At 44.3% G+C, this 15,797-nt stretch overlaps 1 protein-coding gene across 2 annotated transcripts in view; it reads left to right on the forward strand.

Annotated features, from left to right (window-relative positions):
• The window catches only part of astn2 (astrotactin 2), a 530,329-nt gene that overhangs the window by 131,911 nt on the left and 382,621 nt on the right, over nt 1–15,797 (forward strand). For both annotated transcript variants that reach the window (XM_079524726.1, XM_079524727.1), the window contains exon 3: nt 8,747–9,200. In XM_079524726.1, coding sequence (XP_079380852.1) covers nt 8,747–9,200 — 454 coding nt within the window. The remainder of the gene's footprint in view (nt 1–8,746; nt 9,201–15,797) is intronic.

Below are 15,797 nucleotides of genomic sequence, written 5' to 3' on the forward strand. Positions count from 1 at the left end.
CCATGCAGTAATAAGAAGGGGCAGCCGACTGAGCTATAGGAACAGGAAAGCAAGACACTGGAACCTGGTGTCTGGAAGGGCGCTAGGCTCAGCTCATTGGTCAGTACTCTTCATAGGCATGCAGCAGAGCCAATCACTATGCAGTATCGTATCTTAGCAACTATTTCACCACGCTCCGGTCCACAACATTGAAAAAACAAATGGATGCTGTTGACAGCCAAAAATCTTATCTACCTCAGAGTCAGAACGTTCTAGTAGTGAGATAGAACTAAAAAAGAAGAAAAACTAAGTGCAGAGCTGAGTGGGAAAAAGATTCGGTGGATTTTTATGAAACAAAAGCTTTGCAGTTTGAAAGTGGATATTCAAGCTTTCCCTACAGCTGCAATGTTGGTGAGTTTAATGTTGTTTAATACAAGCAGATGCAAATTGGATGAATGGGGAGTTAATGGATGGTTTATGGCAAGTCACTTCATATCATTATAATAAATCTAGAGTTGGGGGGGGGGGGGGGGATTCGTGGCAACATAGCGCGTCTCTCTGGTGCTGCTCTGCTGATGACAGCGACATGACACAAACACAATAACAAATGCGCATGTGGGGGTGCGGTCAACGAAGGTTGTAGGTGGAACAAATCGCAGTGTCCGTGACGGCTGTGTTTTGGGGCTGGTCTAGCTGCAGTGTGAGGAGACGATGTAGTCCGGTAGCAATACGGAAGAGTGTCTCTGACGTCAGAGCCACCCGTTAATCTAAAATATCTAAACCCAGATATTACACAAAAAATAATGCCAGGAAAGTGTTCTAAATCTTATAAACGTCATTGATATATATTTTTTGGCAAAAAGGGTGAAGTGTCCCTTTAAGGTGGGAACACAAGGAGCTGACTTGCCCTGGCTGCGTTACAGACTGTAGAGTTGGGAGATCAGATTGGGATGTTGAAATGTGTTGAAAGATGATGTTAAAAGTTGCTCCAGCACAGTTGCTTACAATCAGTTGATGCCATTGTTCTGCACCCTGCGTGAGAGGAAATATTATATCTCCTACCATATGGGTGAATATATGAATGAATTACTACTGTATAACCTTATGCCTCGTGCAAAAAGTCCACTGCCTCTGTAATGATTGCAGCTCTGAGTTGTTCAACACACGGTCCTGCAGTGGGCTGGGTTTTACAAAGTGAGTTTACTTCTACTGCAACATGGACTGTGTGTGTGTGTGTGTGTGTGTGTGTGTGTGTGTGTGTGTGTGTGTGTGTGTGTGTGTGTGTGTGTGTGTGTGTGTGTGTGTGTGTGTGTGTGTGTGTGTGTGTGTGTGTGTGTGTGTGTGTGTGTGTGTGTGTGTGTGTGTGTGTGTGTGTGTGTGTGTGTGTGTCTCTCATTCATTCGCTCACTCACACGCTAGCGCTCTGTCTCCTTGATGTACGTTCTCCCTTCCCAATGTGTTCCGGCAAATTGGCGGCTGATTCAACATTTGAATCAAGTGATCGCCCACGCAGGTGCCTGTCATTGCCATTGGTGAGGTACACTGCAAGTTCCACAGCCGATTTTCAACCGCAGGTCAGGCGGTCATAGGGCCTGTAGAGTAGTCCCGCCAATGGGGACTCTAAAGTGAGGTGATCAAGAAATGTTAATGGGTGATCAAGAAATGTTAATGATGAAACAAATGATTAAGAACAAAGTATTCAAGTCATGTTGGAGAGCTGTTTTAGAGAAAATAATGGACGGGTATAGCAAGGGAGCAGAAATGACTTGTATGAAAAGAAAGTGTGAAAGTGTGTCCTGCATAGTGGCAGTGAGCATCCTATAGACTCTTCTCCCCATGGAATTGCTCAGGACTAAAGCAGCAGAGATTTGTATGGTCTTAATCCATTGATACCTGGAACGCATCCATGTCACGTTAGCGTTAGCGTTTTAAACATTATGTTATAATTTAGCTATTGAAAAATAGCAGATCTACAAGCTCATAGCGCGCCACCGAGTGGCGCGCTATGAACTTGTAGGTCTGCTATTTTTGAAAAATCGTTAAAATGTGCCTCAAATCTTTCCGAAAATTGTCATGATTTAGAAAACTTTTTTTTTTTAAATTTCGACGTCAGGCCTGAATGGGTTAAGATGAACAGAGAACCAATTTTCCCTTGTGGCTACAAGCGCCAGTGTGAATTTGCATGGCTGTTGTACTGCAAAGAAAGATGTGATGAAGCATGAGAGAGAGAGAGAGAGAGACTCTAGAGAGAGTCAGACAAAAGAAGAGTCACATGAGGGGAAGTGGAAAGGCGCGAGACAGGGTGACACGATGAAAGAGAGATCAAATGTGAGTAGAATAAATAATCAAGAAAGGAGTTTGGTTCAACATGCAACTACTGTATGGTGACTGTAAGGAACGTTTTCAGGTGAAATTTAAGACCGTTAATTGGATATAATGAAATCAAATGTTAACATTTTCAGCAATTTTCAAAACAATACAAATACTGAATATTGTCAGAAAACTCATCTATAGGTACAAGCTTTTGGTGCAGTAATACTTTTCATTGGTTAACACTTAAGTTGACATTGCGACACGTGAACTATTTTGTGCCACTTTTTGTGTCACTACTATACAACTATACAAACTACAACTATAAAAACTGCCCGACAGTGACAATTCTATTAATTGTACTGACGCACAAAGATACATACCTTTTTGGATCCCTTGGGTAGTTCTAGCAGTATAGACCCCAAATTATAATTATTATTAGGCAGGTGGTACATGGTCCACAAAGCATTCCGTGGGGGGGTCTGTGCATTCCTCGGACTCACAGACGTCTCTCTTTCTCTCGCACGCACGCACGCACGCACGCATGCACGCACGCACGCACGCACGCACAGTGCCCTGTCATTGCCGTTATGTTATTTGTCCCGCCTGGCTCGTGTGGTCTGACACACACACACCACGCACGTACATTTGTTGTATTCAATTGTTTGTTCAATTTGTTGTCCTGAAGGTAGTGCGTACAGAAGCTCAAATAGGAAAGTAATGGTGATCCACAGTATGTGTTGTGAACTTCACAGAATTCGATTGGAACGGAATGCAACATATTTCAATAGGAAACTGATAGTGGTGTAACGCAACACAACGGACAATCAACGCTAATAAATGGCGTACAGTTTGATAAAGTGAGAATGGGCCTCGTTAAGACCTCCATAATGTAGCCTAATTGTCAATGCCTGTGTGGAAATTGAGAGCCAGTGGTGCAGGCAGAGAACAGCAGTGACACTAAGTGTTTCGGACAGACATTCTTTCATTCATTCAGACAGACATTTCTTTAATTATGATGATGATCTGCAATAGGCATTAGCAGAAAAGGACAATTATTAGCTGACATTTGAACGAGTCTTCTCTAACATTATATTTTATTTTTACATCATCGGTTTCAGAATATTGTTCCTATCGGTTGATCGATGCTAGGCTAATCTGTGCTCCTTGCGTATGGAAATGAATGTATTTTTCAAACAATGTAATTGTCACCACTCATTGGGGCTTGACATGAACTTAGAATGGTCCTTTCAATATCATTGGCCTCAACACTATAACCACTGGGCCAGGGACATTACGTTTGATTTGGCTAACAATTGCCAACAATTTACCCTCATAACGAAGAAAACAAACTGATCTGGTGCCATAGTAATTCTCATAATATTTATGGGAGCTTGCATCTCTCTCACTATTGACATGTACCCCAGTGTTTGGTTCATTTGATGCGTTCTGCCAAGGTCCGACATGCAGAAACAATAACGGTCAGACATGCGGTCAGACATGCGGTCAGACATGCGGTCAGACATGCGCTGCTCCCGTGCTTGCGGTTATGGTTAGGTTGTCGTTGTAGGTTGTCGTTCCAATGACAGTCGGACCAATAGTATGTCGGTACTAAAGCCTGTACCCGAAATCTAAAGGCCAGGTAGTACTGCTAACCCTGCTTTGGCATCATAATAGCATGGCTATCGTACACAGCATCTAGACATTTGTGCTGTGGATAGTATAGTGTAGGCTGATTTAGCAGAACTCGTGATCTATGTACATCAGAAGAGATTAAAGTCATTACCTCATTAGCCTACATTGTGTGCACATCCTCTAGTGACACTGCCCTAGCGAGACTAGCTTATCTTTTGCAAAATAATTATTAGCTGCATTATATTCGAGCCAGCTCCATTGGTCACGGCAGTGCAGTTTAAACTTTATCTCTCTTTTGCTCTCTCTCACTCCCCATCACTCTCATCTCAAATCTTCCAGTAACTCTATTTTCTAAAAAACGTGATTTGATCTGCCATTTGGCCTGTGGGTGGTTTTAAAAACACTTTACCAAGGCTACACGAACGAAACACAGCTCGACATTTTGATGCAGCTGGTGGTGGGAGTGACAGCAGAGAACTGCAGGCGATTTTCTAGGCAATACTGTATTCAAACTGGTCCAAGCGGTCAAGGGGAAAGTTATTCAATAGTGTGTTTGGGCCTGAAGAACCACTTATAATGAAGAGCCCTGTCACTCACATACCATACATCCATGCCTCCTTTACATTGGCAGGGAATTAAAGTAGAGATGTCTGATATTGACTTTCTGAGTGGTGCAACCATTTCCTTACGGGGCTATGTGTGTGTGTGTGGGTGGGTGGGTGGCTGGCTGGGTGGGTGTCTGGGTATGAGCACGAAAACAGCATGGTTGTTTTTCACCACCTGTGCGCAACCTAACACACACACAAACACACACGCACGTATTAACTGTATGTATGATGCTTTCGGGTGTGCTAGTACAGTACAGTGACAGTACAGTACAGTACAGTAGAGGGACCGCCACACGGTAACTCTGTAATTTCGCAACCGTTTCGGACGCGGGGCGGCTCGCCGGAACCGGGCCGGCACCCTGGGTGCTTAACAGTTGCGGCACATTGTGAGTGTGTAGATCTGTTATTTTCAAATGGCCGAAATGTATATGGGCTGAAGTGTAAAATGTATGATTTGTAATAATAATAAAAGTAACTAACTAAAGATTTCAAATAAATGTACAATATTTGCCTCCGAGTTTAAAAAAGGTTAAAACAAAATCCAACATTTCAGTTTGTTAGCATTTTTTTTCCTATCTAGACACATTCCAGTATTTTCTGCCTTTTTATTAGGGGGGTGGGGGGGTTGACAGGGCAGGGTTTTCAGCCTAGGCTCAGAGTCACAGTGTCTGGTAAATCCATTCTATGCAGCTGTTAGAAATTAATTAATTGCAATTAATTCCAAAAGAGCGTGTTTCATATTATGGCAGGCTCACATTTCATATAACACACACCATACAGTAAGATCTCCTGTAGCTTTAAAAACAGATTTTTATTTTCTTTTTACCGATACCGATATTTTCCGATATTAATCTTTAATGCCTTTATCGGCCGATAATATCGGGAGGCCGATAATATTGGACATCCCTAAATGAAAGCAATGCATCCACTAGAGCAGTGGTTTTCAACCCTTTTAATATCAAGGTCCATTATTTATTCAGCATTTGAGCCACGGACCACCGTTTAATGAGATTTAGCCTCTCGGACCCAAAACTAAGATTTTGTCCACAATTCCATGCTGTATTGATGTGGTACCATCTTTTAAATTAGGTAAGGCAGATGTTTAACTCTTAACCCATTTAGACCCGAGTTAAAAACATTCACTTTGAAAGAATATATATTCAAAGATTTGCGCCACATTTTTACGATTTTTCAAAAATAGCAGACCTACAAGCTCGTAGCGCGCCACTCGGTGGCGCGCTATGAGCTTGTAGATCTGCTATTTTTCAATAGCTAAATTATATATAATGTTTAAAACACCAAAAGGGGTTCCTGCCCAAAATGGGTTAAACAAGGGTCTCTTCTTTCACTTTACACTCAAAAGTTAGAGATCTACCAAGGGTCCATTTGGTTACCAACTCTCCATTTAGCTGGGGACCACCTGGAACCCCCTCTTGGACCCTCTGGTGGTCCCCGGACCACTGGCTGAGTACCACTGCACTAGAGGGCAGATCAGAAACATTTTTGGACAACAAACATGGCAACAGACAACAGTCAATGAGGTCGTAATAATGTACCCTTTAAAAACCCAGAGGCAGCATTGGGTTGGGGTGGGCAGAGCTATTGTGTGGCTAATGGCCTGTGAGGCCATTAGCCACATTAACCCGGGTGTCCCTATTTTGGGCAAATTGTCACCAATGGGGTGGATGTCTCGCTTGAAGTAGAAGTACTTCAGGCGATCATGGGAGCTACACTGCCTCCATGATTTCTGTCGGTACTGCTCCATTTCCTCCATATTTGTGAGCAGTGTCGCCGCGTCTGCTTGTTATAAGCGACTTTGGGCTTGTTTTTCTATTTGTTTTTCTTTCTAAGTTGCTTTTAAATATTGGTAGTTCTGGATAACATTATTTATAATGTTTTTGATGGCGGGGGGGCTTGTTTATAAGTGTATAGTTTTTGGGCTTGTTTCCTAATGTTGTTTAACCAGTGGTTCTTAAACACTTTCATGGCAAGGACCCCCACAAATGAATAGAATATGAATTTGTACGGATCCCCCACACGATACAAGATTTGTATCGTAAAAATATTAAAAATTTACTTTATTTTATTTTTTTAATTTAACTTTATTATTATTTTTGTAATAGTAAATCTACATGCGACACGTTGTGAACTTGTAGATCCGCTATACATTCAAATTGCCGTAGCCTAGTTGCTACTTTTGGGCTTTTCATGGACGTCGTATCCATATTTAAAAGTTGAGCATAAATAAAGCTAGGTGTCGTGGGAGTGGTTCTCAAAAGCTGCCATGGAGTAGATTAATGAACAACTTTGACCATACTACTAGTCCTCCTGGGCTGGCTCGCGTCTCCGTGCCGTGTGATTTATGGACACCCAGCAGTGCATGAGTTATAATTTGAAAGGGGTTTGTTTTTCCTCATGAAGATGGAATTTTAAATGTTGTGATGAATGACCCCCTGTGGCTTTTATTTATCATACTGCCAAGAGTGACTTAGTTTGCGTGTATGAGTGAGTGATTGTGTGCGTGTGTGCGCACACGTGTGTGTGTGTGTGTGTGTGTGTGTGTGCATGCTTAACAGTGTGTACAGTATATGCTGCAGGTGTGTGTGTGTGCGCGTGTGTGTGTGTGTGCATGCTTAACAGTGTGTACAGTATATGCTGTGTGTGTGTGTGTGTGTGTGTGTGTGTGTGTGTGTGTGTGTGTGTGTGTGTGTGTGTGTGTGTGTGTGTGTGTGTGTGTGTGTGTGTGTGTGTGTGTGTGTGTGTGTGTGTGTGTGTGTGTGTGTGTGTGTGTGTGTGTGTGTGCGTGCATGCATGCACATGGTTTTAAAAGAGAACAGATGCTTATATAGTTTACTTTAAAACTGGTGACGTTGCCATTTCTGTCTGATGTTGCCAATAGATCTTCAGGTTGACAGACACACACACTCACACACACACACACACACACACACACTCACACACACACACACACACACACACACCTACTGTAGTATGTACAGTGGGTCTAGGTAGGTACCGAGATCAATATGGTGCAGATATACAGGATTGGTGCAGGGATACACACAAGATTAATAATCTTCTAGGTTCTCTCTCTCACATAAATTATACATGAATACATTTATACATTAATATCCAGTATATTCTTTTAGGGTTTTTTTTTGGGGGGGGGGGTTTATGTGCCTTTTAGGTTTGTGGTGTTCTATGTATTGAAATCGACAGACATGATTTGTATCGTCTTGAAAAAAAAAATACTGGATTTTAAATATAGTTTCTTAAATAAAGATTTGTTAAAAAAGAAAAAAATGGCCGCCACGTGAGTCACCCGTGGAAAATCAACAGAATATTACATATCCTCCCTCTCATTGCATATTTTTTGCACATGGATTTAAGTGTATAATCCAGTCACAGCCTGCATGTGTCCAGGGGTCTTTGAAGTGCCTATGATGTCGTCGGATGGAACAAACCATGCGGCGGTGTGAGAATTATTGGAGCAGAGCCAGGACTTGTGAGAGATAGGAGAAGAAAGACAAATAACCCTGTCACATTAACGTGTGAAAGCCCACGGCAGTGGAAAGGGACACTGCAAAGCTTCTGATCGGGTGCTAGAATGGATCTGTTTGCAGGGCAATGCTCATGATGCATCCAGCAAACGGCTGGAGACAGCTGGGCAGTACTTTAGACATGGTTACATTTAGGTGGGGTTTTGTGCGGTTAAAGTTAGGGTAAAGATTATGGGGTGTGGTGTTAGTAACCGAGTTAGGGCATTGTTTTGGCTCCACTCGTCATGCAATACATGCTGGGTATCATCCTGCTATTAATTTTAATGCTTATACTCTCTTATACTCACCAGACAGTAATCGTGCGTGCGTGCGTGCGTGCGTGCGTGCGTGCGTGCGTGCGTGCGTGCCCACGAGATGGAGAGAGAGAGAGAGAGAGAAAGACTATTGCACGTTGTGTGTGCATGTGTCATTCCTACTGAAAATCTTGACATTTTGTCATCATTGCCGCCGGGGCACCGTCATTCCATTTCCTCTCTTTTCAAAAAAGAACTCCTGGATGTGTGTTTCTTGCCAGCCAGCTTTGTCCTCTAGTCTATTAGCTCCTTTAACCTTTGAGGTGTAAATACCAAAGGTGTAGCAATATGTCTTTCTCTCACACCTTTTCTTTTTTCACCCCCTTTTCTCTTTCCTCTCTCTTGCTCTGCTCTCCTCCAGGGCGGCCTCATCGCTCTGTTGCTGCTAATCCTCCTCTTCACCCTGGTCCTGTACACCCGACACCGCTGGTGTAAGCGCCGGCGCGTCCCCCAGAAGAGTGCCAGCACCGAGGCCACCCACGAGATCCACTACATCCCCTCGGTCCTGCTGGGGCCGCAGGGCCGCGACAGCTTCCGGGGCACGTCTCGGGGCACGCATCAGCACGGCGGCTCGGTCATCGGCATGCCGATCCGCGAGACGCCCATCCTGGACGACTACGACGGCGACGAGGACGACTCGGCGGGACACACGCAGAACTCCACGCCGAACCAGCTCCACAACCAGCTGAGCGACGGGAAGTCCAAGGACGACTTTGGGAGCGGCGTCGTCCACGGGCAGGGACCCCATTTCCACGGAGTGCACACGGATACCCTGTGCAAGGAGGATGGGCTGAAGCATAATTTCGATAAGAGAGGTTAGTTGTATACTCACAAGTCGATCCTTAACCAGTTACCTGCGTGCGTGGTTTTATTAATCCCACTCCCGCCCACTCCCGCGATGATTTCATTTTTCACCGCCCGCAGTGACCGCACGTCCCATTTAGTCCCGCACCATCCCGCAATTGTATCCTTTTGTCCCGCTAAACCAGCAATATTTCCATTGAGATCGAAAAACATTACATTTAACCCAAACAGTTGCTGAGATTGAGCAGGCGTGCACGAGAGAGGGGTTGTTTATTTGTGTGAGGAGTTGCTCACAGTCAAAGATAGAGGGAAAGTGTTTATATTGCGACTGGAGACACAAGAAAAAATAGTGAGAGAAACAATACAAGAGAATGGAAAGATAAGAACGTTATTATTGCTGAGAGTGACGCACACAGGGAAAAGCAAAAAGGGGTTCAGAACAGATTATGTCCGTCGCGGAGAAAACAAATTCCTCCTCCGTGCCTGCGGGGTGCGCTCATGAGTCATGCACACTTGTTGGGAGCGTGCCTGAAGATGTCTCTTGGAGAGAGAGTAAGACTCCTCATAGGCGTACCTACGGTGCGTTGTCCAGCACAGTAGGGGACATTTCGTTCTCCTCAGACACATTCATATCTTGCTAAGTGTATAAGCTCTGTATCTGTGTGGCAGCGGTGGCCGAACGGACTGCGGAGCGGTCTTGATACCGGAAGATCGCCAGTTCGAATCAGCGGTCCGACACGTTAAAATTACCACCGCTGAAGTGCCCTTGAACAAGGCATTGAACCACTACGATGAAATGTTCTATGAGCAGGGCCTGGCTGGAAACAAGTTCTTGAGCTTAGCCCAGATACCCTGGGTAAATATAGTAATCATTTCATTTCATTTAATTTCTGGTTAATTGCAGGTGGATGCGGGATTTTGCGGCACCCGCTGGTTTTATCTTGAACGCCTGTTCCCTCCCACAGATATTTAAATACCGCCCGCGCCCGCAACATTTACGTTGTGTCCCGCGGGCGCAGCAGGCTCCCACTCCCGACGAGTGCGTCCCTATGCTGGGAAAAACATTCAGTGAGAATAGCCAACGTGTTGCGACGCGTTTTGTGAGCTTGTATGTCCGCTATTTCCTGCGAAGTGATTTGGTGTAGAGGTTTTAAAAAAAAAGAGAAATATATACCACTGGTTTTTAAAGCAGAGCACGTAGGTTTGTTGGCGGCCATTCTCACCGTTGTTCTTGCAACTCGCTTGTATTTAGATTTTCCCACATAACAGTATGGGATCGCTGATCGTCTGCCAACATGGGATTAGTTTGTTAAATATTCGATCATCGATAATATCTGTGTGATTCTAAATGGAAAGCATGTAAATTGGAAGAATTTAAACTGGAGAATAAAAAATGTGAAATATAAGAGATACTGTGGGAGCGACAGTGGTCCTTTCTGCTTGTCCATGCATGAGCATTGCTAGTGCCAAGGCCCCAGATGGCACAACCTAGATGTCCATGCTTGGCTTTGGCCGCTATTATTCCCAACAGTACAGCCAGTGCTTAGGCTGTGTCATCAACCAGTTGGTTTGTTTGAGTGAATCCATTCATCTGTTTTTGCAATAACAATAACTCTTCATTTTGTGACACACATGTGTGATGATATTATATTAACACGAGCACAATCTTTCAATGACTCCCGTCCTATGCAAAAACATTGTCCATCTATAAATGCACCAAGTCTTTGTGTACGTCTGTAATCCACATAAGGCGAGAACCGTTCGCCCCACCGACTTCAAATTCGACACACGTGTTCCACACCACCACAGGGAGTGCAGTGCCCGGTGTCGAGTCCGTCGGATACACCGCTGTCCAGAACCAGCACAAATGCCTCTGCCCCCATTGATTGCAAAACTAAGGCTGTCTGAACTAAGGCTGTCTATTTTCTTTTACATGTGCAGTATCCATGTGTTGTATTTCACTCTGTTCACAATAACTCAATGACCTTTAATAGTTGTCAAATTACAACACAAGACACATAATAAAAGGGCACAGAAGGATGAGAGAAACAATAAAAGAGTGAAAATATAAGAACACAAAAACAGACCCTCTATAAAAGTGTATACACTGACTTTGCTAGCCTGATCTTCTCAGGCAGGTCATTCCAAAATGCACAGGCCTATTGTGGCAGATAAAAGGCCCAATCTAGGTTGTCCTGTATTCTGTCTACTGTACTCAATTACTGTCTCTCAAGTCAATGGGGTGGATCTATTGAAAGGTTGTGGGTTCCTAAACTTTTCAGGTTGCGGCGCGTGACCCCCCCCCCCCCCCCCCCCCCCCCCCTAACAAGCACTTGGAATTGTAGGCATTATATTTTATTTGACACGGTTCCACAGATAAATATCGGAACCACGACTGATCTATGGGAGGGCTTGGAGGAGAGAGGAGAGCGGACAAAATTTCCCACCGGATCAAAACACGTTAGGATAAGGCGCGCTCTACTCAGGGGGAGTCTTGAGGACTAGTCTCATGCTAGTCTGGGCACCATTCCATTTCGGGTTCATGAACCGGTCGGGAGCGGATGATATCGATACTTGTTGTAGTATTGTTTTGTAGTTCTGTTTGATTGTTCCTGCCTGATGACTACAAAACAATACTACAACGTCATGTTGTAGTCATGTCCCGATACCGATACTTGTATCGGAATGCTCTCCGATATGCCCTTATTTGGTCATATCGGAATCGGCAAGTACGCCCCGCACCAATCCGATACCACATTTTATTTAATCACGTGATGCGCGCAGCACGGTGAGACGGGGCCGCCGGTATTGAAAACGCGCATCTCCAGCCGTAGGTGTGAACGGCTTTGCTGACGTGCGAATGGGGGACAATTTAAAACAAAGGCGGCTTGCTGTAGTTTGCGACTAACATAAATTTGCATGCACAAGGGCTGCCAAGTAGACTATCTTTTGTTGTTTTTCTTTCTCCCCCTCTCTTCGAAGTTAGACTGGACAAGTAGCACAGTTAACTTAATAAGTAGGCTACATGCACGAAAGGGAACATTTCGACAATGCATAGGCATCTGTCAATAATGCATTCATTGTATTAAACCCAAATGCGATACCTTTGCATCATGTCTGCACCGAGTCGAAACAACACGGGAGCCGCCAGCTGCTAGCCTGGCGCGGCCAGACTCATAGCGAGGATTCACTGACGCTTCCTCCCCGCATATGATATATATTTGCGGGGAGGAAGCGTAGTTATAATATCTCCCGCAGATCGATTGAATAGTCTCACATAATACGTGACGTATTCCAATGTGCATCAGTGCATGCAATTTCTCAATCTATCGTTGCTGAAAAGGCAGAGCTACAAGCTCACAACGCAGTGCAACCAGACGCGGTGTGAGCTTGTAGACTGGCTATTTTTGATGCGTGACACCGCCGTACGATGATGTATACATTACGCATTTAAAGTGACGGTACACAATTAACAGTTCCCTCTGTCTTGTAGAAAGGTACTGTATAATGTAGTGCAAAGGGTTGTCTTGGTTGGTTAAAATAAAGAGAAGATGTGTGTGTGTGTGTGTGTGTGTGTGTGTGTGTGTGTGTGTGTGTGTGTGTGTGTGTGTGTGTGTGTGTGTGTGTGTGTGTGTGTGTGTGTGTGTGTGTGTGTGTGTGTGTGTGTGTGTGTGTGTGTGTGTGTGTGTGTGTGTGTGTGTGTGTGTGTGTGTGTGTGTGTGTGTGTGTGTGCAAAGTGGAACATCACCAGGGCTAAACTTCACGTTGTTCTACGTGATAACGCAACCAACATGAGTACATGTACTTTACACTTTAAAAAAAAAAGCACTGGTATCGGTATCGGCTAACACAGAAATTGTTGGATCGGAATCGGATCGGAAACGAAAAAATGGTATCGGGACATCCCTAAACATGACGTAACGATCATCTGCTCCCGACCGGATCATACGGCACTTTTGGAACAGAGACCAGGCTTTCCTCCGAGGTGGAAAGCCTGGTGAGGCGACGTTAGTCTCATGCAGATTCTTGACCATACATAGAAAAAGTAATATCCACACTCTCTTGAGTAGTTTCTAATGAGGATTCATGAACTTATTTATTTACAATGAACACACACAGCAGCGGTCTATCTAGAGAAACAGACGTGTTTTGGCACGTCGGCCTTCCTCAGCGTTTCAAAACAATCAGCAGGCCCACCCGAATTGACAACTTGCCCCACCATAAGATCCATGAAAACATCCCCTGAGGCGTGAATTCCACTGGGCACGGTAGCGTCGCAGTCCAGCCACCATGTGACAGATGCAGCCACTTGTGGAAATCTGCCAAATACACAATGGAAAATCAAAAAAATATATATATAAAAATAAATGTCATTTTGACATTATCCGCCGGCCATTATAATATCTAAGCTTAAAAAATGAACGTCTATCCAGATTTTTTAAGTTTAAAATATTGGTTAAAGTGGTTAAAAGTCTGTCTGTCTGCCTCTCTGTCATACAGTACTGTACATACTGTGCATACCTTAATTTGCTATAGAACAGCCTGAATAAGTAGTTACATTAATAAGATTGATTTCCATGCCCAGACACATTTGCATTTTGACCTTATGGATTTACATTTCTTCAAATTATTAATAAGACATGTACGCACTTGGATGATTCCTATCTGTATTATAATAGTTTCTGTGCAATCTCTGTTGGCATTCTGAAGTGCAACGTTAATAATAATAATAATATCTGGGACTTATATGGCGCTTTTCTAATACCCAAAGACGCTTTACATTTGTGGGGGGGGGGGGGGGGGGGGGTGGAGCAAGAGAAAAAGACAACTTTATTAGAAAAATAAGTAAAATAAGAATAAAACCAATAAAACATTACATGTAACAAGTTAAAAACACATCAGCTAGGGAATGCTAATTTGAACAAGTGGGTTTTCAGTGCGGTTTTGAAGGTGGGGAGTGAGGGGGCATCTCGGATGTGTTTGGGGAGGGCATATCCACAGGGTAGGGGCGGCCACGGAGAAGGCCCTGTCGCCCCAGGTTTTGAGCCTGATCTTCTTGGGGATCACAAGGAGGCCGGCATCGCTGGACCTGAGGGAGCGGGATGGTGCGTGTGGCTCGAGGAGGGCGGAGAGGTAGGGGGGAGCCAGGTTGTGCAGTGACTTGTAGGTGGTGAGAAGTACTTTGAATTCAATTCTGTGTTTGATGGGGAGCCAGTGGAGGTCACGGAGGACTGGAGCGATATGGTCTCTGGAGTGGGTGGAGGTGAGCAAGCGGGCGGCTGAGTTTTGGACGTATTGTAGTTTGTTGAGGGTTTTTGAAGTGGTGCCATAGAGGATGCTGTTGCAGTAGTCCAGTCGGGATGAGATGAAGGCATGAATGAGGGTTTCGGCAGCTGAGGGTATCAGGGAGGGGCATTTGTTCAAAAGAGGTCAACAATTTTAGCTGTTGCTATGTGAACGTATTTGTGCCTCACTGTCATAAGTTATGGATGCCTGTGTACTGTATACGGTATGGTAAACTGTGTACAATGTAATAAAATATAAAAATTATGGGAAATTGATCCGGCTAGCCATTACTGATTAATAGTATGCCATGACCCGGTCTAATTTCACATTGGAATAGAGTTGCTTTGCGTACCTATATTCTACAAAAAAAAAGAGTTGCTTTGCTTACCTATATTCTATTTACAATACATGTGCTTAAGGCAGGTTCAGGTACATCCCATAGCCTGGTGGGATGATTTCTCTGTATTGGCCCGCTAGTCCATTGTCAGGCCAACCGGCCGACCAATGCTGTAATGCCATCACTCAGTGACTGACTCGGTCAAAGACAACACAAGTGCATCTCTTGGACCAGCTCCACTGATCCAGACAAAAAGGAAAGAAAAACACATTACACCATGCAGCAAGGTGACATGTCAGGGGTTCATTATTGTTGGTACCTATGTAGAAAGATGGGAATCAGGGAATGAAAGGGGAAAAGAGAGAAGCAAGGCGTTGAGGTGAAGAGGTGGTATCAGTACTCTTACAAACCCGTCCCCTGTGCTAATCGCCAGCTGTAATGTATTGTCACCACACAATGAGAGGAACACCCATAGCACAGAGGGACGATTAAAGAGAGAGCTGAGGACACAGGTTCTAAGTCACATGCATCAAAGGCTTTAGAGTGTGTGTGTGTGTGTGTGTGTGTGTGTGTGTGTGTGTGTGTGGGTGTGGGGGTGTGTGTGTGGGTGTGGGGGTGTGTGTGTGTGTGTGTGTGTGTGTGTGTGTATGTGATTGATTTTCAGAATAGAATAGCTCTTTCTTCTCTTGAGACGAATGTTTAGTTGAACAGCACAGTTCTAATTCAGTTCAGGAATCCTCAAAGGAGAGTACACGTTTGTTAAGCCCAAACCACACCAAGTTCGAGACCTTAGAGTATATATTAATTGAGACGGCACCGGATTTCTCCTCCCATCCACTTGCATTAAGTTGCTCAAAAGCGCATGAGGTGGTTTCACTCCTCCTTTCCGGGTTGGAACAGAGTGCATTCTGGGATGGATTGGGCCAAATCGTGAACGCGCTGGCCGTTGACTATCATTGCACGTGTTCATGTATGAAACAGCGTT

This window comes from Electrona antarctica (assembly GCF_951216825.1).
Source record: "Electrona antarctica genome assembly, chromosome: 16".
Lineage (NCBI taxonomy): Eukaryota > Metazoa > Chordata > Actinopteri > Myctophiformes > Myctophidae > Electrona > Electrona antarctica.